Raw genomic sequence first — 23,924 nt, forward strand, 5'->3', positions numbered from 1 at the left:
CCGATGAAATCAATTTGGATAGCGGACCATGGACCATCGGCAGGAGGAACCCGCTGTAACACTGGCTTCAAGGCAGATGCCCTTGGGTTAACCTGAGCACACACCAGGCACTGTTGCGTAACCTCCTCTACTGTGTTGGACATTCCGGGCCAGTACAATTTGTCTCTCAGGAGAGGCAAGAGCTTATTCCGGCCAAGATGTCCAAACATTTGGTGGTTCAACCGTGTCAGCTCTGCTTGCAGATGCTGAGGAACCACCGGGAGAGGAAGCGACTGTGTACCGGTGTCGTGACACAGGATCCCCTGTTGTAAGGACCAGGGATGCTGTGGTACTTGGATGTGTGTCATTAGAAGAGGATCCTTAGCTTGTTCCTCCTCGAATGACACCGGGCTGTCACTCAGATGGGTATGTGCTGCAATCCGGAATGCGGGCAGTGGCTCAGTGCCTGGTTCCCTAAAGGTCCCAGATACTGCTGCTAGTTTTGCCAGTTCGTCTGCCTGGTTGTTACCTATTGTCAAAGGTTCATCCCCTTTTTGATGCGCCGGGATTTTTATGATGGCTGCTTCCGCCACGTGGGCCATACCCCACTCCCACAGCTCCTTCAGGACTGACACATGAGCCAGAGGTTTGTTTTGGCTGTCCACAAATCCTCTTCTCTTCCAAACGTCCAGGTGCAATGTGAGGGAGCGAACTACATATGAGCTGTCGCTATATATAGTTCGTTTCCCTGGAGGGTGAAGAAGCAGAGCCTCTTTAACAGCCTCCAACTCTGCCCGCTGTGCTGACATGTGACCTGGTAACCGGACAAGACTCTGGGTACCAGTGGTCTCATCCAGCACAGCAAAACCTGTGACATATTCCCCATCCAGATAGAACCGAGAGCCATCAACAAAGATGACTCTGTCATCTGGATGCTTGTCAGTCCTGAACATCTGTGGAGAGTCGTCCATTACCGGTTGGCCACAGTCATGTTCAGTTCCAGTCAGGTTAAGCAACTGGGACAGAACATACTTGGCCTTGTGGTCCACCTGCAGATTCCGGCCGCTGAGATCCATGATCCATCTCCCGAATCTCTGTTGGGAGACTCCAGGGAGAGTATCACGGAGCAAAAGGGTCAACGGTGAATGTGGAGTCTGCAAAGTGAGGGGCCGGAAGCCAACAATATGCTCAGTGGTCTTAACAGCATAGTGTATGGCTGCCAATTGCTTGGCGCATTCATCGAACCCTCGTTCGACGGGCGAAAGCAGCCTGGAGAAGTATCCCAGCGGTCTGGTCTCGTAGCCTACTTTCTGTACCAGGACCGCTGCGATAGACTCGATCCCTGCATGCGCCTGTATGGCCAGTTCCCCATCTGAATGTGGAGTGGCCAACACAGGCGCCGAGGAGAGGTCCCTTTTCAGGGTTGAAAAGGCCTCTTCCTGCGCATCGGACCATCCTTTGATTGAGGGTTCCTCTCCCCGAAGGAGTTCGTAGAGAGGCTTCGCTTTGGCCGCGAAATCCTCTATGAACTCCCTCATGAAGTTGGCGACCCCCAGGAATTTTCTCAAATCCTGAAGGGTGCCAGGCCTGGGTAACTTTACCATGGCTTCCACACGGGTCGTCATGATACCTTTGGTTCCACAGGAAATTTGGACCCCAAGGAAAGTTACCTCTGCTTTAGCCAGATTTGCCTTATGGGGACTCAGTTTGAGTCCTGACTTTGCCAGGAGTCCTAGCAGCTCTTTCAACAGAACCAAGTTTTCCTCCATGGTTTCTGTATGCAACAGCAAGTCGTCCACGTATTGTAAAAGGCATTCCGGTCGTGAGAATACACTCATTCTCCCCTATCTCCCTATATATACTCGCTACCAGCACGGACATACCAGGTCCTCCCTGATACCTCCGGTCTCCCACACTAAGGCCGTGATCAAGGTCCTAAACAGACCGAAACGTTGGCCAGTGTACTTATAAAAAGATCCATTTGGGATGGACAATAAATAAAAAAGAATCTTATCTTGCAATACTTCGAGTGCCGTGGTTTATATGAATATACTCTGATAGACCCCTTCCACTGAGCACCGACCACCATCAACAGGAGTGCCATCCACTACAATCATTATATGTGAGAATACACTCAGCACAGCCGCCAATGCCTGATGGAAATACGTGGGGCTGCTATGGAACCCCTGGGGCAGTACCGCAAACATGTACTGTTTGTCCCCCACCGTGAAGGCAAATTTGTACCGACGCGACTCCGTGAGTTCGATGGAGAAGAACCCGTTGGCAACATCGATTCGCCACTTATTCTGGCCATGATGTCGGGAGTTTGGGCCACCACCGGGGCTGACATTGGGGTGTATTTGTTAAGGACACGGAGGTCTATGGTCAGCCTCCATGCATTCGTGTCCTTTTTCTTAACTGGCCAGAGGGCATTGTTGCACTTTGAGTTGCCCTCAATGACCACACCCCTAGTCTTCAATTCAAGGATTGTGTCCATAATTGAATGGGTGGCCTCTGGTGGAAATCGATATTGGCGTGGAGGGTCAGGACCCTCTGTCTACCAAAACGCCAATCAGTCTGCCACAGTCATTCTTACTTTGGGCCCACAGATCAGGGTGCTTGTACACAATAGGCTCAAGGTCTGGATTGTGTGAGACCTCAGGCCACTTGTGTTCCAGCACATCAGTAGAGTTATCTACTGCTGGCAAAGGTGGTCCCAGATACTGGCGTTGAATGACAAACACCTTGGCTCGTCTGGGACCTCTCCACACAATGCAATTTGCCAGATCCAGGATCCACCCATTTTGTGTCATTACATCGGTTCCGATAATGTTATCAGAACCGGGGTAATACCACATGGGTATCCTGAGGGTAGTGCACCTGGTAATCTGAATGATTACCTCATCAATTCTGTGGGCCTTCACCCCCCCTTGTTGGTGATCAAATCCGATCACCACACACTGAGGGCTGTTGGGGAGTAGATCATGCTTGATATTGGTAATGGAAATTTCCGCCCCAGTATCAAGCATGATTTCCGTTTCTTTATCTTTTATCGTGGCTTTTATATGGGGGTCTCCCTGAAGGATCCAGTATGATTGGACATACTGGTGCCAACTCTTTAGGGACCCCTAATCCTCATTCGATATCCACCAGACTCCCAGTAGGTACTTGTGTGGTACATACTGCCACTCTTGCGCTCTGTTCCTGATCCTTAGGTGTGGAATCTCTTGATTCCACGCCCCCTGGGACATTCATGACCGCCAAGCATTTTGGTGCTTGCCCTGATGAATGTCCCAGATTCATATCACCCTGTCCCCCCACAGGCCTGGCAAAATTGGGTTTCATCCTGAAACCGTTATTATTGCCATTTTTATCCGAATTTGTCCGGTTAATGTTTAACCACTGTGGACAATTTCTTTTTATATGCCCCTCTTGTAAGCACAGGAAACAACGAAAGTTTCCTGCCCTTTCCAACGGTGGGGCCGTGGGGCGAACGGTGGATGTATACCTCGTGTGTTGTACCCGGTCGTCTTGTGACCTACCGTATACAGGCACACGCTCCCTCACTTTCACAGACCTCTTACTGAGCAGTATGTCTTGTCTACACTGCTCAATAATCATGGCTGCGTCCGTGAGGGATGGCTCCCTAGCTGCACTCAGCCGGATTGCAGTATCAAGATATGGGAATTTTTCCACAAACATGCGCACCATGCCTTGTGGAATCCCAATACCCTGATCTTTGGTAACCCTCCTGTACATTGCTTCAAACCGACTACACAATGACAAGGGTTCATCATGTATAGTAGGCTTGAATTTTGACAGGACCTCTGGAGTGACATCCCAGTGACCCGTGGCCAGTCTCGTGAGTATGGAGAGACGTTCTTCCTTATCATGAAACTGGCCATTCGTGGGTTGCATCCTCCCCGTTACCTCATACCTTTGATTAAGGTGTGTTGGTAACCATAATCTGAACAGCTCCATGCGATATTCCGGAGCCACTGAATATTTGTTAGTGACCTTCGAAAATATCGCATGAAGCGAACGGATCTACATGGGGATCATATTTCGGGATCTCCTTGCAGATCCGTAACAGGAAGTTTATCCTTTCCATACTTGAATGGTTAGGATACATTTCTTCCTGTTTTTCCGGACGTGTTGGCGGATTGGAAGCGGAAAATCCTCCACTCTCCTCTCCCCAACCGTTGTCCTGTTCCTGGTAACGGTTGCTACTCCTATTCTCCCCGGGTGTCGGGGTGAATCGTAGTGACCGCTCCACATGTCCTCTAGTGTCTACCACTGCGGATGTCTTATCCGTCGAAGACCTTGGCGCTGTCGCCGCTGTCTCCTCCTGTGCCGTTCCCGAAACACAAACTTGTTTCGTGGGCACCATACCGTTGGTACTAGGCCTGGACAAATTGGAGATTGCCCGCTGCAAGTCTGCAATGGTTTGCGTCTTTGCAGCCAGGTCCTCCCTCATCTGAACAATCAGGGCATCCGTAGATACTGTATTGTTCCTATACTGATTAATCTCAGTGTACAGCCGGAGTAGCTCTCTGTCCATGTCAGAGTAGAGACTGTCCTTATCCGAGAGTCTCGACTCTAACACACAGATTTCTCTTCCCCTCTCGACTGTACACTGGGCTTCCTCTTGTAATTGAACCTCTAGTGTGTGAATTCTTTTACAGTTATCAACACAACAATTGCAGTGGAAGTTTGCCTTGTCCGCAACCTCCCCTGCCTTTCTTGTGCTGGTAAGTGTCTCTGTGTTCCGCCTTCCAAATGGTATCCTCATAGGAAAGAACCAATTTGGCTAGCATTTGGAGGCGTTTGGTGGTCTTATTGAAGACACTCCTACTAATACAAGCCTGGTCCAGTAAAGCGGACCACAGCAGCTCAGCGGATTTGTATGTAGTAGGAACAATGGGATTAAAAGTGCTATTTTTGGAGTGTGGAGAAGTTCATACTCACATTTTTCTGAGCCTCCATCTTCTTGTTGGTGCTGTACTTTCCCGTCCCTTGCAGCTGCTTGAAAGAAGTCCTTTTCTTCCGGAACGCTTCTTCCCGACCAGCCGGACTTCTATGTACCTCCAACGAAGATGGATCTCTTTCCGTGACGTATCCTTCACACCCCAGCGACGGTGACGTGTAAAGCAAATACAAAAATATTAGTACACAGATTATAGATTCTCTGCAAAAGATTTTGTTTTATTTCTGGTACTGTAAGGGAAGTATCGCTTCTCCTGTCCAATTATCGGGTCCTAGACGCTCAGACACTCCGCTGACCGCGTCTCTCCTGCCCGATAATTCACAGTACCAGCAACCCTCAGCCTTAAGACCAAAAACAAACGCAAAATCCACGCAGTGGGCCTGGCTCGCCAATGTAAAGGGGGAATATTAATCACCGATATTATGCGAATATCGGTAATTAGTATTCCTAAATAGGAGGAGCCGTCTAGTGAAGGCTCCGCCTATTTATACCTTATATATAACAATATCCTCGCTATGCCTTACACTAATCACTATACTAGCTGCATGCGCCTTACTACCGCTAACAAGTACACACTACAAAGGGTACAAGTAACACAGTATTAACACCTGACACTACGCACACAATACAGTAATACAGCACTAAATATACAATGCTCAACTACACTACACGTTCCCAACTTCCACCCACAAACTAACTATACAATACACACATACAGGTATAACAACCCACCCACCTGACTAATATTCTATCCCTAGGGGGCCCGACGAGGGTTGACGGTGGTCGTGCTGGGGTAAAGCAGACCACAAACCAATGCAGGGGTGATAACTAAGGGAATGAGGGTATGGCCAGGGTTAATATAATAACCAGGGGCGAGGGAATGAGGGTATGGCAAGGGTTACCAGGGGAATCAAGGGTTAATATAATAACCAGGGGCAAGGGTTATTATAATGGGGGTATTGTGGGGGGGCTTGATAGTGGAGGGGATGATAGCGTTGGTGGGATAGTGGGGGGGGTAAATAGAGTGGAGGGGATGGTGGGATAGTGGGGGTTAAATAGCGTTGGTGGGGGGGGGGGGGTAAATAGAATGGAGGGGATGGTGGGATAGTGGGGGGGTAAATAGAGTTGGTGGGATAGTGGGGGGGTAAATAGAATCGTTGGTGGGATAGTGGGGGTTAATAAAGATACTTGGGGTCCTGCTCGTTGTCCAGGGGGGCTCGTCTGTCCAGGGGATGATTCTCCAGGTGAGGTGGGTGGGCGGCCGGCTCTCTTCTGCTTAGTGTCGGGCCAGCCGGACTTATATGTCCAGCCGCCCGCACTCCGTACCGCTCACACAGCGGCGCGCGAGCGCGCACCACTGAGGAACACGTGGGCCGGCGCGGTGAGATGACGTCACCGCGCCTGCACGCGCGCCGCAGGGCCGCGTGTACTGGCTGACAGGCGGGAGATCCTTTGATCTCCCGTCTGCAGCTCTTAGCATTCCGGACATCGCAATGGTAATTGCGATGCCGGAATGCGCATAATAGAGGGAGCGGAGGTGTCTCCACTTTCTCTATTATGCTCCAATTATCTCCAGCCGGGCTGGAGATAATTGGAACAAAAGGATTCAGATTCATTAGAATCCGAATCCTTTCGAGGTCACCAGAATGACCGGACCTTATCCGGTCATCCTGGCGCCTTTACTCAGAATGCATAAATGTGAATGCTTGGGCCACATTCACATTGATGCATCTGGGTCCATGTAGGGGGGGTTTAATGTATGTGGGGCTGTGTGTGGCATTTACTTCAGGGGGCATGAAGGGGGACATATATATCATGTATAGAGATTAAAGGGGCCCACATATATATTAAATGGGCACATGCATATGTATAGGCATTCGCGGGCCACACTATATGAATTCCCACAGGGGCATGGATGAGCCCCTGGGGAATATCGGAGGCGGATGGGCGCAGGTGCTGGGCACATTTGCGCACATCGTCCTCTGCACCGCCAATACACACACACACACACACACACACACACACACACACACACACACACACACACACACACACACACACACACACACACACACACACACAATACGCACCACCCTTCCTCAACAGTATACATTATCTATTCTCAGGCTAGGTCATCAGTATCTGATCGGTGGGGGCCCGACAGCCTGGACCCAATGATCAGATGTTTGAGAAGGCACCAGAGCTCCTGTGAGTCTTGCAGCCTTCTGACAGTTAACCAAGCACAGTGCCGAACATATCGTCCTCAGCCCCACCCACTTCTATGGGGCCGAGCTGCTCATAGGTCATGTGACCTATAAACGTGTCGTCACTGGCCTAGGGAAAGCTGAGAGAAGGCTGCGATGCTACTGCGAGCATTATTCCTTCCCATGTGCATAACCTTACATTTACCAGTGTTAAACCTCTGTCGTATATACACAGTATACTGTCCTCTGTAGTATATATACAGTATACTGTCCTCTGTAGTATATACACAGTATACTGTCCTCTGTAGTATATACACAGTATACTGTCCTCTGTAGTATATCTATTTAGTGTCATCTGCAACAATTAATATTTTGCTGTGCATGCCTTCTACAAGATTATTAATAAATAAATTTAAAGAGGCCAAATACTGACCTCTGGTACCCCACTAGAGACCCCTCCAATACTGACCCCTGAGGTACCCCACTAGTGACCCCTCCAATACTGACCCCTGAGGTACTCCACTAGTGACAGTGACCCAATCTGAGTGTGTACCGTTAATACCCACCCTCTGTTTTCTATCACTGAGCCAGTTACTTACCCACATACAGACGTTTTCTCCCAGTCCGAGCATTCTCATTTTATATACTAACCTTTTATGTGGTACAGTGTCGAATGCTTTGGAGAAGTCCAGATATACGACATCCATTGATTCACCGCAGTCAAGTCTAGAACTTACCTCCTCATAGAAACTGATTAAATTAGTTTTACATGACCGATCCCTCATGAAGCCATGCTGATATGGTGTTATTTGCTTATTTTCATTGAGGTACTCAAAGATAGCATCTCTTAGAAAACCTTCAAACAGTTTACCCACGACAGATGTTAAACTTACCGGCCTATGGTTTCTGGGCTCTGTTTTTGGACCCATTTTGAATATTGCCACCACATTTTCTAAGCAACAATCCTGTGGAACACTCCCTGTCAATATAGAGTCCTTAAATAACAGAAATAAGGGTCTGTCTATGACTTTATTCTCTTAGGATACAGGGGTGTAAGCCATCTGGTCCCGGCAATTTATCTATTTAAGATGCTGCTGTACTTCTTCCTGGGTCAGACAGGGCACTTTTAATGGGAATTTACTTTTACATTCTGCATTTCATCTGAGTTTATTTTCCTCAGTGGGGAAAAAAAAAATATTTAATAGCTTTGCTTTCTCCCCATTGCTGTCTACAACTCCCCCCTCATCACTCTGTAAAGGGCTGACATCTTCAGATTTATACTTTTCACCATTTATATAATTAAAGGGAACCTGTCACCTCTACTATGCTACCCTGACTGAGCGTTTCTAAATGTTCATTGTGTTACCCTAAACAAATAAATTAAACTTTTAATTTCATTTGCAGACAAATTCAATAAGTATTATGCATTTTTATATTTCCCGCCTTTTATGCAAATTAACATAGAGTCATATTTTCAAGCTCTGACTCATCTCAGGTTAATTTGCATAAGTATCAAATCGTTTTTTTTTTTACACAATAAAAGCACACAGAGCTATGGGGACTGTATATTGCGCATGTGCTAGCGGCCATCTAGCAACCCATGTCCTCAGCTCTATACCCGAAATCCAGGTGACGGGTTCCCTTTAAGGAACATTTTATGGTTAGTCTTACTCTCTTTGACAATGACTCACTCTGTTTCTAGTTTGGCTGCTTTTATTTATCTTTCACATATTCTATGTGTTTTTTATTTATCCACAATTTATTTTTTCCATGTTCCTCACCCTTTTATTCCCATAAAAGGTATATACCTCTCACAATTAGAGCTTAGGATGCTTTTAAAAATATCCCATTTTCTGTAATAGCGGTTACTACCTGCCAATGTTTTCCTGGGCACAGCATGCTTTCAGCTTGTTCCCTGTAGCACTTCCTTAGGGCCAGCGTGTATCACTTCCTGTGATTTAAGGGTTTTGCACATGTGACCATGCTGACCAATCCTAGCCCCCCCTGTACATATATTAGTGGTCCAGACCCCTTTCCCAGATGCCTGAGTGTTAAGGTCCTTGTGTTCTGCAAAGGTTGCTGTTATCTCTGCTTGTGTTCCTGTTTACCTGACCCGTGCTTGTGTTTCTGGATTCCGCTACCTGTTTGATCCCTGCCTGCTTGCCTTCACTTTTTCTGTTGCCGAACCGAATTGCCTGACCTGTATCTGTGCCACCTGCCCTGACCTATTGCTTGTTTGTCTTCGCCTCTGCCTCATCCTTTGGTCCTGCCATGTTGCTCCTGGTTATGACTTGGCTTGCTGACCACGTCTGTACCTTTGATACCTTGCTCTGGTACCTCCTGGAGCAGCTGCCTCGTGTGTCATCCTCCTCAAGAGGTAGCGACCTGGTGTTCCCCTCGGGAAATTCTATCCCCATCAGAGGTACTGCGAAGAACAAGGGTTTCACTTAGACAATGCCCTTAGAGATGGCTGGTCATGTGGCACGGTGGGTTCATACCTGCTGGTTCATTGCCGTACACTAAGGCCATGGACCCCCCCCCTGGTCACCCCAAAGCCTGTTCAAGAACAGTTATAGGAGTTGAGACGTCAGAGCGAACCACAGGCCAATTCTTTATTGAAGTGGATGCCTCCTCTATAGGAGCAGATGCTGTTTTACTACAGAAAGGTCCCAAGGGCAAGATATTTATCTGCGGATATTTCTCTAAGCTCTTCTCCCCTGCTGAGAGGAATTACTGTATTGGAGATAGAGAGCTTCTGGCCATAAAACTAGCCTTGCTCATTTCATCCCTTTGGCCAGATTGCCCTAGGCTACTGAACTCGATAAATTATTCATGGCACACGTATTCCAGTTGCATGGACTATCTTTGCACATCGTTTTTGAGGATATTATCCCCAGACCAACAGGCAAGTAGAGCGGGTCAATCAAATATTAGAGAACTATTTGTGGCATTTTGTCTAAAATTGCTACTTTGGGAAGACTCTATTGAGTCTAAAAGGATCCTCTCCATTCTATGGACAACATCCTCGCACTCCTCTCCCAACGTCTTCTGGGTTACTAGCTTCTTTTAAGGATTTCTGGAAGATTTAGAGTCAGACCAAAGACTGCATCAACAAAGCGGTAACATGTATAAAAGTGAATGCAGACAAGAGAAGATGACCACCTCAGTTCTGTTCAAGAGATGAGGTATGGCTCTCCTCCACTTAAGGTTTCCCAGTTTCAAATTTGCCCCTAGGTTCCTTAAACCCTTTGAAGTATTGAAGAGGATTAATGGGGTCACGTCTGCCCCTCTCTCTGCAGATACCCAATGCCTTCCACATGTTATTACTGAAACCAGTAGTTCTAAAGCACTTCGCTATTGTTCCATCTACTCTGAGTCTTGTATCTGGAGATTGACGATGTATTTGAAGTCAAAGATATCCTGGTCATCAAGAAGCATGGCAAGAAGACCTACAATCTTGTGGACTGGAAAGGCTTTGGTCCTGAGGAGAGGTCTTGGGAACCAGAAGAGAACATCCATGCTCCGAATTTGGTAAAGAGGTTCTTGTCTCATCTTGGGTGCAAGAAGAGGGGGCATGGGGGGTACTGTAACAACGGTTGCTGACCGCCAATGTCCCCCTGCTTACAGCTGCGGTCCAGGGCTCTGCTTTCAGCAGTCAATCAGCTCCAGTTCCCTTCCAGCCCTGTGCACAGCATGCTTTCATCTTGTTCCCTGTAGCACTTCCTTAGGGCCGGTGTGGGTCACTTTATGTGACCTTGCTGACCAATACTAGCCCTCCTGCACCTATATTAGTGGTCCAGCCCCCTTCCCAGGTGCCTGAGCGTTAAGGTCCTTGTATCCTGCGAAGGTTGCTGTTATCTCTGCTTGCGTTCCTGTTTACCTGACCCGTGGCTTGTGTTTCTGGATTCTGCTACCTGTTTGATCCCTGCCTGCTTTCCACACCTCTCCTGTTACCAATCTGGATTGCCTGACCTATTGCTTGCTTGACTTCGCCTCTGCCTTCAGTCCTGCACTGTTGCTCCTGGTTATGACTTGGCCTGCTGACTACATCTGCACCTCTGGTACCCCCCTGGACCAGCTGCCGCATGCACTAATCCTCCTCAAGAGGTAGTGACCTGGTGTTCCCCTTGGTAAAGTCTATACCCACCATCAGGTGTACAGTGAAGAATGAGGGGTTCACTTACACAACTCCCTCAGGAGGTTGGTATCATGGCACAGTGGGTTCACACTCGCTGGTTCATGACAAATTCCTGATGGAAAAAGAGGACTGTGACACGAGATCTTTAGACTCTAGCATGATCCAAGGGGTAGCTATAGACATCCTGAAAAGCCTCAAAAAAAAAAAAAAAAACTCTCCTGGGCCAATGACTAACACTGTGGCCTTCTCTTCTCGGATTTTCTTGAGTACTCGATAAAAGCTTAAGGGGGGGATAAAGACGACATTAGCTCCAAGTCTGGGCAAAAGCATCTATTCCTGCTGGTAGCTCTCCATGGGAAAGAAAGAGGTCTCTATTCTCCTGTTGGCTCCAGGATCAAAAAAGATCAAATCAATCTCTGGTATACCTTAAAGAGAAGCTCTCCGATAAAAGTCCACTTTCCCCGACACAGCCGGCAGCAACTTACAGTATAGTATATCTGGTCTCACCTGTTATCCCCTTTTTCTTTAGGGCAGTAGGCCTGTGTTTCCACCCAGTATTTGAGGTAATTTCTAACATATTTCTGACATTATTCCTAAATCAGTGCTTTATATAAAAAAAAATGATTTGGTGTAATAAAATGTATATTTTTAGGTATTTTTGATAGGTGTTTTTGTTCAGGAAACATATCTGTAGGTTATCCAATAGAAGTCCACTCTCCCTGACAGTCTGAGGCAACTTAGAAAATCTGCCTGTACATTGTCCATTTCTCTGAGATGGACTGCTGAGAGCCATTAAAGATTTCTCCGCTATCCTGAATATCTAATGGAAGACAAAAGCCCTAGAGCTCCAGTACGTCTGTCTGTTGATGTGGGATACCATGTCGGAGTATACCTTCACATTCCTGCCCTTGAGAACTGCGAGACCCTAAACCAATGCTAACAGAACCACTCAGCTCCTTGTAAGTGTGAGACTGTGTCCCTGTCCCAGCAGAAGGCAGCATTCTGTATAGGCTCCCCATCCTGTTGGGCTGGCATCTATAGTAGTGGGAAAGTAATATTTTTTTTTTCTCCAAGGTATCCCCCTCTAAATTCTCTAAACCCATCCACCACCTCAGAGAATTTAGGGCTTGAGACGACAAAGTCTAAGGAATGTTGGCATCTGTCCCTAGAATCTGAAGCTGTAATTCTCAGGTGATACAGAGGCCATTCCACGGCCGGAATAAAGACGGTCATTAGATCCAACACTGAGCCTCTCGGAGTCACTGACCGCTGAATCAAAAGCTATTAATCCAGTGAAGAATTCAACAAAGCTTTCTGATGGGTAGATAACACTTCTGGGAGACCGAATCCCAAATTACTCCTAAAAACTGATATCTCTGACTTGAGAACAGATTGGATTTTTCTAAATTTATTTCACATCCCTGTTTTTTCCAGCACTTCTCTTACCCAGAGAATCTGCATATAGAGAGGAAAGGGTCCAGGTAAGGGACAATGACCCGTCACCTCCGCCACCATCTACATGAGGACAGACCAAACGGAAGGGCCCAGAACTGAAGGTGGAGAATTGTGTCCTGCAGTTGAATTGGGACATAATAATATGCATCACCTAAGTCCACAGTCACCATAAAACAATTTGAAAACAGATATATTACCTCAGAGGATGGACTCCATCCGAAATTTCTTCTACACCAGACTTTAAACATTTCAAGTTTATTATAATCCAGAATGTAACATTTGGTTTTCTGGCAAACTGGGTTGACTGGAGCCCCCTGGTAACCTCCTGCTCTGGGACTCTGACCAGCACCTTCTTTGCTAGCAGGGAAAAACTTCTGTTACTGTGGCATTTTATGGGACCTGAGCAGCAACATGTGATCACAAATCTGTCTCACTCCTATATCATCACTTTTATGCAGGGACTGTTGGAAATTTTCTACCACTGTACAAAACCATGCTAGCCGTCTTCCCACAGGGGGCTTGGCATTATTAATGGGTCAGATTTTGAGAGGCCTCAGTCCTAGATGATCCCCACCATTCCTAGCCTTCTCCTTTTCTCTATAAATGCTCCCTGGGTGTCCCTCCTTTGTATGGGCCTAACTGCCCTCGAGCTTATGTGACCTGACCATTGAAGTAAACATTGCTGCCGAGGCCTCAGTTATTTTTTTCTTAGGTAGATCTTAGCCTTTGTCCATCGGATCCTTCAGGGACCACGAGTCCTCAAAAGGAAACACCACTTCCTTAGACAGGTTTGCATCAATTTTAGGTGCTCTCTCAAACAGCTGATACTTCAAACAGAAATTTTCCCTCAACTAAAGGTAGGAATAAAAAAAACTTCCCCTCAGGCTTTTTCCAGAACATTCTTATGTACAGCAAAGACTTCTCTCTTGGCCCCAAGTTCTCAAAATATCACAATTAGGGATGAGCAAGTCAACTCCGGATGAAACATCCTAAGTAGATTTGCATAAAACTTTGTTCCAATACTGTACGGAGCAGGCGCTCCATACAGTATTAGAATGTATTGGCTCAGTGCTTTGTGAAGTCTCGCAAGACGTAATAATAATAATGTGAAAAAACACTTCCCGAACCAGAGTTCAGGAAAGATTAAAATTACTCTTACTAGTAATTGGATTTTCCTTTAGCCTCCACAACAGCACTACGTGGAGGGATATCCCACCTTCTTCAGGGACAGGAAATAGTTTGAGACAAGCCAATAAAAGGCCCCCTCCCTCTTACCTTGCCAGTTAGTAACCTAGTACTCAGAGATAGATGCAAAACGATCCAAATTTAATAAGGTATATAACATCAACAATATACACAGTATCGCTCAATATACAAGGTCAGAAATTTCTCGTGCCGTTGTGGAGGCTAAAGGAAAATCCAATTACCGGTAAGAGTAACTTTCATCTTTTCCCCACGCCTCCACAACGGCACTACATGGAAGAATAACATATGAGAGATGTGATCAGGGTGGGACAACTGCCGACAGGACTTTGCGTCCAAAGGATAAGTCTCTATTTGTAGAGACGTCCAATTTGTAATGTTTTAAAAAAAAAAGGTGCCAGGATTGGACCATGCCTGACATATTTCTTCTATCGAGGCCAAGGCCCCTTCAGCCCAGGATGTGGCCAATGCCCTGGTAGAGTGGGCTTTCAATAAAGGTGGAGGAGCAACCCCTTTTGTCTCGTAGGCTAGAACAATGCAGGCCTTGATCCATCTAGAGATGGAAGTCTTGCTAGCTGCCTGGCCCCGATGCAGACCCAGATATTGTACAAGTAGCTGGTTGGATTTTCTTAGATCCTTTGTGGCATATACTGTAGGACACATCTCCTAACGTCCAGGTTATGAAACAGTTTTTCCTTCTCTGGAGGTCACCTGGGAACAAAAGGAGGGAAGAGTAACTTCCTGTTGACATTGGAATTTAGTTACAACCTTAGGAAGAAATTCAGGAGCATGTTTTAATGATTCCTCCAGAATCATAAGATAAGGAGGTAGGATGGAAAAGGCCTGGATCTCCCTTACTCTTCTTGCTGTAGTGATGGCTAAAAAAACACTAACTGTCTTGAGTCAATGTTCTCAAGGAGATTTATATTATAGGTTCAAAGGGCGGATACATTAGTCTGGATAGTACTAGATTTAAATCCCAGGGCGGGACTAAAGACCTTAATTTTGGGCGGATTCTAATTGCCCCCTTAACCACCTCAGCCCCGCTAGGTGAAACCCCCTTCATGACCAGAGCACTTTTTACACTTCGGCACTACACTCCTTTCACCGTTTATCGCTCGGTCATGCAACTTACCACCCAAATGAATTTTACCTCCTTTTCTTCTCACTAATGGAGCTTTCATTTGGTGGTATTTTATTGCTGCTGACATTTTTACTTTTTTTGTTAATCAAAATGTAACGATTTTTTTGCAAAAAATGCCATTTTTCACTTTCAGCTGTAAAATTTTGCAAAAAAAACGACATCCATATATAAATTTTTCGCCAAATTTATTGTTCTACATGTCTTTGATTGTGCAGAAAAAATAAATAAAAAAATGCTGGGCACCTTACCCTTGTACTGGAGTATACCGCTGAACTGATTGCATCATGGTAGTACAAGCTCATGGAACCAGCCACGTAACAAGCACACAGCGTTCAACCTCAGTTGCATGGTTTGATGCAAGGAACTGGCTGGGCTTTTCTCCCGGCATGCACTTGTAGGCTTCTCCCACATATGGCCTTCATCAGTGACCGCTTCCTTTGCTCTGCTCATGGACCGGAAGTGACGTTATACTCTGGTGAGAATACACAGAGGTCCATGCCACGGATGGGCATTCAGGCACAGCCCACAGACATGCAAGGAACCCTTCCTTTAAACAATTCTGGTTTGCATTGTCTAGAGGAGGAAACGGGTCTCTTCAAGGGTGCTGTCATAAGGCAAAGGGGAAAATGTATACCTGGTACATATGTGGCCAATAGCAAGGGGCTTGACGCCTAATTGTTTATACTGTAGAGGACATTGTGGCCCAGGGGTTGAGGGAGAAGGAGGCCACACCACCCACAGTCAGCGCCACACTGAAGCGTTCTGTGATAGTAGGTCAGGCTACACACAGAGACCTCCACGCTGGTTTGTCCTGGGTATTCTGTGTATTCGTAGCTGATGCTTTTGGATTACAGTTATTATTCCCAATTACACGCAGCAATTTTCATTGATATTTCTATAGCTTTCTCACGCGGTTGGAGAAGATTTAAATTTAAAAAAATTATAGGTTTTATTAACACAAAGTTCAGGCTTCACAAAAACATACACGATATGACGTCACTGCGCCGGCCCGCACATCGGGGACGCGCTGCAGACAGGCGGGAGATGCCTTTGATCTCCCGCCTGCTGCCCTTAGCATTCCGGACAGTGCGATTGTAATCGCACTGTCGGAATGCGCATAATAGGAGGAGGGGAGGCTTCTCCCCTTCTTCTATCATGCGTAATTATCTCCAGCAGCGCTGGAGATAATTACAACAAAGGGCTCAGATTCTGTTGAATCTGAGCTCTTTGTATCCATCAGGATGACCGGACCCTTGTCCAGTCATTCTGATGTAATTAGCCAGATTGCATCGGTTTGAATGCTTGGGGCACATTCAAACCGATGCACCTGGTTTCAGGTGTAGGAGGGGGGGATACGTATAATATACATGAGTATGGATGCTTGGGGCACATCCATACACATGTATATACATTAATATTAGGGACATAAGGGGGCACATAATTATATAAGGGGGCACAAGCCCCTACATTATAAGGGGACACAAGCCCCTACATTATAAGGGGACACAAGCCCCTACATTATAAGGGGACACAAGCCCATATATCCCACAGGGGCCACCATGAGCCCCTGGGGATCCCCATGAGCAGACGTGCGCAGATGTTGGGCACATCTGCGCACATCATCCCATGATGCGGTGGATAATGCATGCACATATACCATACATGCCCGCACATGTTTGCAGGCATGCATGGATATATATGCATACGGCTCAACCGTTCCTCAACAATCCCCCTGTTGTTGGACTTTATAATACGACAATATAATTGGGGGAACGGGTTGAGATATTTTTGCCCCCCCCCCCCCCTCAACCCCATCCTTGGTGGAAGTTCAGGAAGAACTGTAGTGTACACTGATCTTTAGGTACTTAGACATCCCTAATCCATTTACCTCCGACCTGCCCTTCACCGTAACCTACTCCTCCGTCCACAGGATACACCATCGTCTTACCACACACCCACAGTCTTTTAGTGTCGGCCACCCCCACTTTGGAGTGACCACACCCCCACAGTCTCTCGGTAATCCGATCTTCAGGTACGGCCCGCCTCCAAGGATTCTGGAGCGGGTTCACCCTCGCAGTCTTTTCTTTCGCAGTCTCGGTGTTGGCCACCCCCACTTTGGAGTGGCCACACCCCCACAGTCTCTTGGTACTCCTGCCGTCTAACTGGCCTTTCTTTCATCCGTCTCTTGGTGTCGGCCACCCCCACTTTGGAGTGACCACACCCCACAGTCTCTCGGTCGTTCTGCCGATCTTCAGGTATGGCCCGCCTCCAAGGCATCTGGAGCGGGTTCACCCTCACATTTTCAGTCCCAACTTTCTTCAGTCCAATATCCGTTTCCATCTTGACGGGTGCGGTTCTCCCGTGGACAGATTAATAGGTCTTTACAAGGCAGGTCAGACTCTTAAGCGGCGATGTCACAGTACCTAAATTCTACTGCGGAGAACACCTCTGCCACACTACACCTCCAGCCCTTCCCTTAAGAACCTCACCGTTCCAGGGTTCAAGGTGGCAAATGAATGAGGCCTGTCCCTATTGTGACCTAACCTTATCCCCATTCACACAAAATACATGTTACCTCCCTCCCAACACCACCAAATTCCATTACATGTGTGCACCCATAGACTCATGCAACCTGGCATTCCTCTCTACCTCCAAAGACACAGGTAGGTCGTAGACCCCTGTGTCAATGGGAAACGACTATAGGATGCAAATGTGTACAGCCAAATTATAACTCGCCACAATGCGTTGGGTGAGTTTCCCTGGGTATAGGCTGTCACACATTTGTACCTAGAGTGTCTATGGGTACACAATCAACCAACAAACATAATCAGTATATGTACAATACAATACAATGTGCTATGGGGTTTCAGGGTAGTACATGTTATACGTCCCGAACCCCCATTGAAAACAAAACATGTCCATACAATACTATTTGGCTACAGGAACCATGTTTGGTTATGTCCTGAGCCTCCTCCTCCGGATAGTTCTGTACAGTTCTGTCTGGTTCTGGTGTATTTTGGTCAATAAGTCCCTTGACCCTCCGATACACAGTCTACTGTAGATGACGATCACCAGAACCAGAAGAAGTTTCACTGGGTGAAACAAGTGATATGCTCTTCCACCCGAACGTCTCCAAATCTTCCTCCAGAGCCTTAAATAATGTTCCCGCTGGATTGTGGCACAGTCCTCCATCTCTAAAATACCTCTAGGCAGAGGTCGCTTGGTTGCCAAAATCCAGTGGGATCCTCTGGAGTCTCCCAAGAGCGTCAGGGGGAATAGCTGGCCTCTTCCGTGGCCTCTCCTGCGTTTTTCTTCCGCTCCATATAAAACCTATGGCAGAAGAAAATACCAGGCGCTCCCAGGGGAATTTCTCCCCTAACGGTGCAGTTAAATGTACAATTATTCCCAGCACCAATACCTTTGACCCATGGGTAGAGAAAGGTATTGGGCTGCCCTTTGTCTCACAGGACTCCTCATTATCCCAACACTGGTGTCTGAACACCCTACCTTCAGAGGAGCGTGTCCTCTGCTACACATCCCTCTGCACCAACAGATAAGGATGGCCTCCCTACTAGGTTAGGATAACTGGAGTTCTGTGGACAAAGCACCATCTTGATGGCACCGCATCCCTGTCCACTCATGTGTACCCAGGCTGACTTCCCCCTGTGATCCCATCTTGTGGAGGCCCGCAGAACCAACGGCATAGGCATGCCCCGGCTCCTCAGGACCCCACAACACAAGAACACAGTCCACACTCTGCTGCCAAACACTCTGCGTCCAATCCCTATCAGAGCTGTGCTACCTGCTCGGACTAGAATTAAGTGCGCAGCACAACATTACACCAATGTTGTCTGTCCGCCCCAGTCCCCAGCGCAACACAGCCCTACCGAAAACCTTGAGCACAACAGTGTTATCCGTATCGATCCGAGACCCTGGTTGCCCAGAATAATATCACATCATCCTTTGTGTTCTGCATGAAGAAGGTCCTTATGCCTTCTCCCGACCAGCAGGATTTCCCGTGTGATATTATCTGCTCGCGAACCTATACGTTCTCGATCCACAGTATAACACTGCTCCGCTCCAAGGGGACACAGAATGAAACAAGACAGCAGACGGGACATTACAACACTACATAAATCAGCCTGGTGGAACACACTCATAGACAAGGACCACCATCAACATAAACAAGAGAACGTTACAATGGACAACAAAAAACACACAACATGGACATGTATAGGGAACAAACGGTGTAACAAATAGTACAGGGGGTGTCAAATGTTGCCTAGCCTAGCTTGGCCACTCTGGCCCCTCAGCAGCTGATATGCTGCCGGGAGGTTACCCCTTTATGGCCAAACTGACTAGACCCCGCTGCACGATTTGTTACCTGAATCCCATCACTGGACACATTGCAAGGAATTGCCCTTGTTCCCATCCTTTGTTCCCACACCTGATTGGGCTTACTGTCCTGTGTGTTTTGCAGTGCTTCGCTATATGACCCAAGCCACCACAAGCAAAGCATTTGATGTTTGCCTGGTGTGGCCTAGGTCCGTCCACACTGCAACCACGCTCCCTGAATTGTTCCATCTTCAGGGAGGCACTTTTCACGATGTTTTTTTTCCCCAAAGTCAGGGAGAAATCTCTGTTAGTCTGGACAGGCTTGGTCTGGTGATTTGGCCTGTCACAGACTACTCTCCCCCCTATTTGCCCTGCATAGGGCAAAGTTTATGGGAAAAGAAAGGGCCGGCACCAACTTGGTGATGACCTGTTGCATGCCAGATATTATCTGGGAGCTTACAACAACCTGAGCCTTCAATTTGGCTACCGTCACACTAGTAGAGGCAGTGCATTCCTTGAAGGCCTTGACCTCAGTATAAGACTGAGTCAACTGAGCCTCAATTTCCTCCTTCTGCTTCTGCATTTCTACTAATTGTGACTGTATTCGAGCCACCTGCGCATCTCGGTCAACAGTAGACTGCACATTCTCCGCCAGCTGTGCCCGCAATGCCGAAACCTGGTCGGAACTATTGGCACAGCACTGGCAGTGAACAGCCGGAGGAATTCTCTGTTGACTGAGACACCAGCGCCACTTCCTTTGGCTTACAGATGCTAGCCTCAAACGTATGAACGAGTTTGGCCAGCATCCGAAGCCGTTTAGTGGCCTTATTCAACACCGTCCGTTTGTTAACACAAAGCTTGTCATAACTACAAGCCTGTGCCAACAAATCGGACCACAGCATTTCTGCTGACTTGTATGTGGTGGGGAGGATGGGATTGAATGTGCTGTGTCTGCTCAAGTGTTGCAGTGTGGGGAAGTCCATACTCACCGTTTGAGCGTCCATCTTCTCCTTGGGGCCGTACCTCCTCGCAGCTGCTTGGAAGAAGTCCATTTTCCCGGAACGCCTCTTCCCGGTCATGGACCGGAAGTGACGTTATACTCTGGTGAGAATACACAGAGGTCCATGCCACGGATGGGCATTCAGGCACAGCCCACAGACATGCAAGGAACCCTTCCTTTAAACAATTCTGGTTTGCATTGTCTAGAGGAGGAAACGGGTCTCTTCAAGGGTGCTGTCATAAGGCAAAGGGGAAAATGTATACCTGGTACATATGTGGCCAATAGCAAGGGGCTTGACGCCTAATTGTTTATACTGTAGAGGACATTGTGGCCCAGGGGTTGAGGGAGAAGGAGGCCACACCACCCACAGTCAGCGCCACACTGAAGCGTTCTGTGATAGTAGGTCAGGCTACACACAGGGACCTCCACGCTGGTTTGTCCTGGGTATTCTGTGTATTCGTAGCTGATGCTTTTGGATTACAGTTATTATTCCCAATTACACGCAGCAATTTTCATTGATATTTCTATAGCTTTCTCACGCGGTTGGAGAAGATTTAAATTTAAAAAAATTATAGGTTTTATTAACACAAAGTTCAGGCTTCACAAAAACATACACGATATGACGTCACTGCGCCGGCCCGCACATCGGGGACGCGCTGCAGACAGGCGGGAGATGCCTTTGATCTCCCGCCTGCTGCCCTTAGCATTCCGGACAGTGCGATTGTAATCGCACTGTCGGAATGCGCATAATAGGAGGAGGGGAGGCTTCTCCCCTTCTATCATGCGTAATTATCTCCAGCAGCGCTGGAGATAATTACAACAAAGGGCTCAGATTCTGTTGAATCTGAGCTCTTTGTATCCATCAGGATGACCGGACCCTTGTCCAGTCATTCTGATGTAATTAGCCAGATTGCATCGGTTTGAATGCTTGGGGCACATTCAAACCGATGCACCTGGTTTCAGGTGTAGGAGGGGGGGGATACGTATAATATACATGAGTATGGATGCTTGGGGCACATCCATACACATGTATATACATTAATATTAGGGATATAAGGGGACACAAGCCCCTACATTATAAGGGGACACAAGCCCATATATCCCACAGGGGCCACCATGAGCCCCTGGGGATCCCCATGAGCAGACGTGCGCAGATGTTGGGCACATCTGCGCACATCATCCCATGATGCGGTGGATAATGCATGCACATATACCATACATGCCCGCACATGTTTGCAGGCATGCATGGATATATATGCATACGGCTCAACCGTTCCTCAACATGCTTCAACCTGCATTACTCCCCAGGCTGCCGGGGCTACGTTTTCTACCCAGGGCAGGGCGGTCTGTTCAGTCTCCCTAAACTGATTCATCTTATATACAACAGTGGTTACATGGTGTAAGTATATGGAGATCCTATAGACACATCTGTATGATGCCTGTGTAGGGTGGGGTGGGGGGTAGGCGGCTCACTGCACAGATTCAACCAAATACATTAAAAAATGATAATAAAAATAATCCAAAAATAAGACAACGCTCCTGCCATCGCCGACCTCACACTGAGGAGGGTAAAGAGTCACAATGAGAGGTGGAACACAAGGAGGATGCCAGGCCCCCCACTAGCCTCATGTACCAGGGGGTTGGTGGAGACTATAGGAATGTACACGAGGCAGTCGAATAAGAGGTTTCATAGAATCCATGAGGTGAAGGCTTCTCAGTGAGAAGTGAAGGGTCCTGGGGCGTCTTCATCTTGCTACTATTCTCAGGATGTTGGCCTGTGGAGAGGGAGAACTGTCAGTATTGGATCTTCACCCTCACACAACAGAAGTAAAACTCCTATCATTGCTTGTATCTCATTAGAGCTGTAACCATACACAAAACATGGAGTCTTACCTCTAAAAATATGTCGACAAATTTGGTAGATATCCCTTCTATAGAGGCCAGGTCCTCCAACTGAAAAATAATTTCTTTAAAAAAAAAAAAGAAAAAAGGAGTTGTCCCTTCTTGCTGTTACGAAGACAAGATGAGACTAATAGGAAACCACCAGGTGGCGGATTAACAGCGGAGCAGGCCGTCTCTGCACCGTTTCGGTAGTTCCCACTGCAATGCATGAGAGCTATGTAAACAGCGAAGCAAGCCATAGTGCGAGTCAGGGTAAGCGTATAGCTTTACTGTGACACGCTGTTTGTGGCTCCCTTGTTATCCAGCCACCTGGTGTTAGGCTCTTAGGCCAATCTGACCATCGGATCGGTGAAATGGGACAACCCCTTTTAACCTTGGCCTGCACAATAAGTCTGTCTTCCATATCATTTAGAAACACTCAATGTCAGTTTACAGCAGGTGGTCCCGGTCTTTAAACCTGTGCCAATGAATATTTACGGGGCTGTTTTAAAGGGGTTATCCAGGAATTTGATATTCATAGCCTATCCTCAGGCCATGGTGCTGGAAGTCAAACCCAGATTGATTGGATAATCAATGACGTATCCTGAGGCCATCAATATTAAAATTCCTTTAAAGGAATTGCCGGGCCAGTCACAGGTAATATACTTACCCCGTGCCGCTCCTAGTCCATGCACACTGATGAAAACATCTGGGGGGGTGGAGCAGCCAATGGCAGGCGCGGACGAGCCTTCCTGGCGTCACCTGCAATGCTATGGAGGCTCGTCCCCACCTGCCATTTGCTGCTTCCCACACCAGATGTTTGCCGAAATGGGATAACCCCTTTAAGCTTGCTGCTGCAGTGATCAGGCATGAGGTTGTCAGGTGCCCAGCATTCAAGGGACAGAGAGAAGACCCTAAAGCCCAGTTACAGTTGACCAGTATAGTATAAGAAGTGATAAATAATGAAGTCCTACTGTAACAGTCCTACAGGCTCACCTGTGTCAGAGGACCGCTGGCTGGAGGTAGGAGTGGAGCCCAGTGGCAAGGACCGCAGGCAGGTAGTAAGCGTGGTCAGACAATCCGGATGGCAACGGTGGTAGCAGTTCAGTAGGTAGGGATAAGGCAGAAGAGTAGTCGGTAGGCAATTCCTGGTCAGCAGTGGACTTCCAGCAGTAGCAAGAGCAACAGATGAGGAGAAGCTTGATCAAGGCTCAGGAGCTCAATAATCAGCAAGCTAGAGTGCAAGGGGCTGGAATTATATAGGGAAGTACCAGGTGTGGGGAATCAAGGGTGATGAGCAAGGCTTGGCAAGACTGAGGTTAACTAATAGGTTTCAGGGAGGAATGTCCAGAGAGGATGGTAGCCTAGTAAGCAGGGCTACTGCCTGGGATGTGGCTGGTCACGGGTTCGAATCCCGACACCTACACAGAAAATACCCTCCTCCGCAGCCAGTGTCATACGGTTAGCCCTAAGTCAATTACCCTAAAATGGACAATGACAAAGTTCCAAAATCCCTCAGACCTGAACCAGATGACATCCACTGCGCCATTCATTCAGGATTCCCTTGTGCCATACAATACCACATACACAACCTTTCA

General features: G+C 47.4%; 1 protein-coding gene across 2 annotated transcripts in view; it reads right to left on the reverse strand.

Annotated features, from left to right (window-relative positions):
- The window catches only part of LOC122923273, a 42,644-nt gene that overhangs the window by 3,501 nt on the left and 15,219 nt on the right, over nt 1-23,924 (reverse strand). The window contains exon 2 of one of the 2 annotated variants that reach the window (XM_044274057.1): nt 4,948-5,099. In XM_044274057.1, coding sequence (XP_044129992.1) covers nt 4,948-4,965 — 18 coding nt within the window. In that variant the 5' untranslated portion in view covers nt 4,966-5,099. Of the gene's footprint in view, nt 1-4,947; nt 5,401-23,924 lie in introns of those variants that run through there. The other variant, XM_044274058.1, reaches the window with a different exon arrangement.

The sequence above is a fragment of the Bufo gargarizans genome, unplaced genomic scaffold (genome assembly GCF_014858855.1).
Source record: "Bufo gargarizans isolate SCDJY-AF-19 unplaced genomic scaffold, ASM1485885v1 original_scaffold_1426_pilon, whole genome shotgun sequence".
NCBI lineage: Eukaryota > Metazoa > Chordata > Amphibia > Anura > Bufonidae > Bufo > Bufo gargarizans.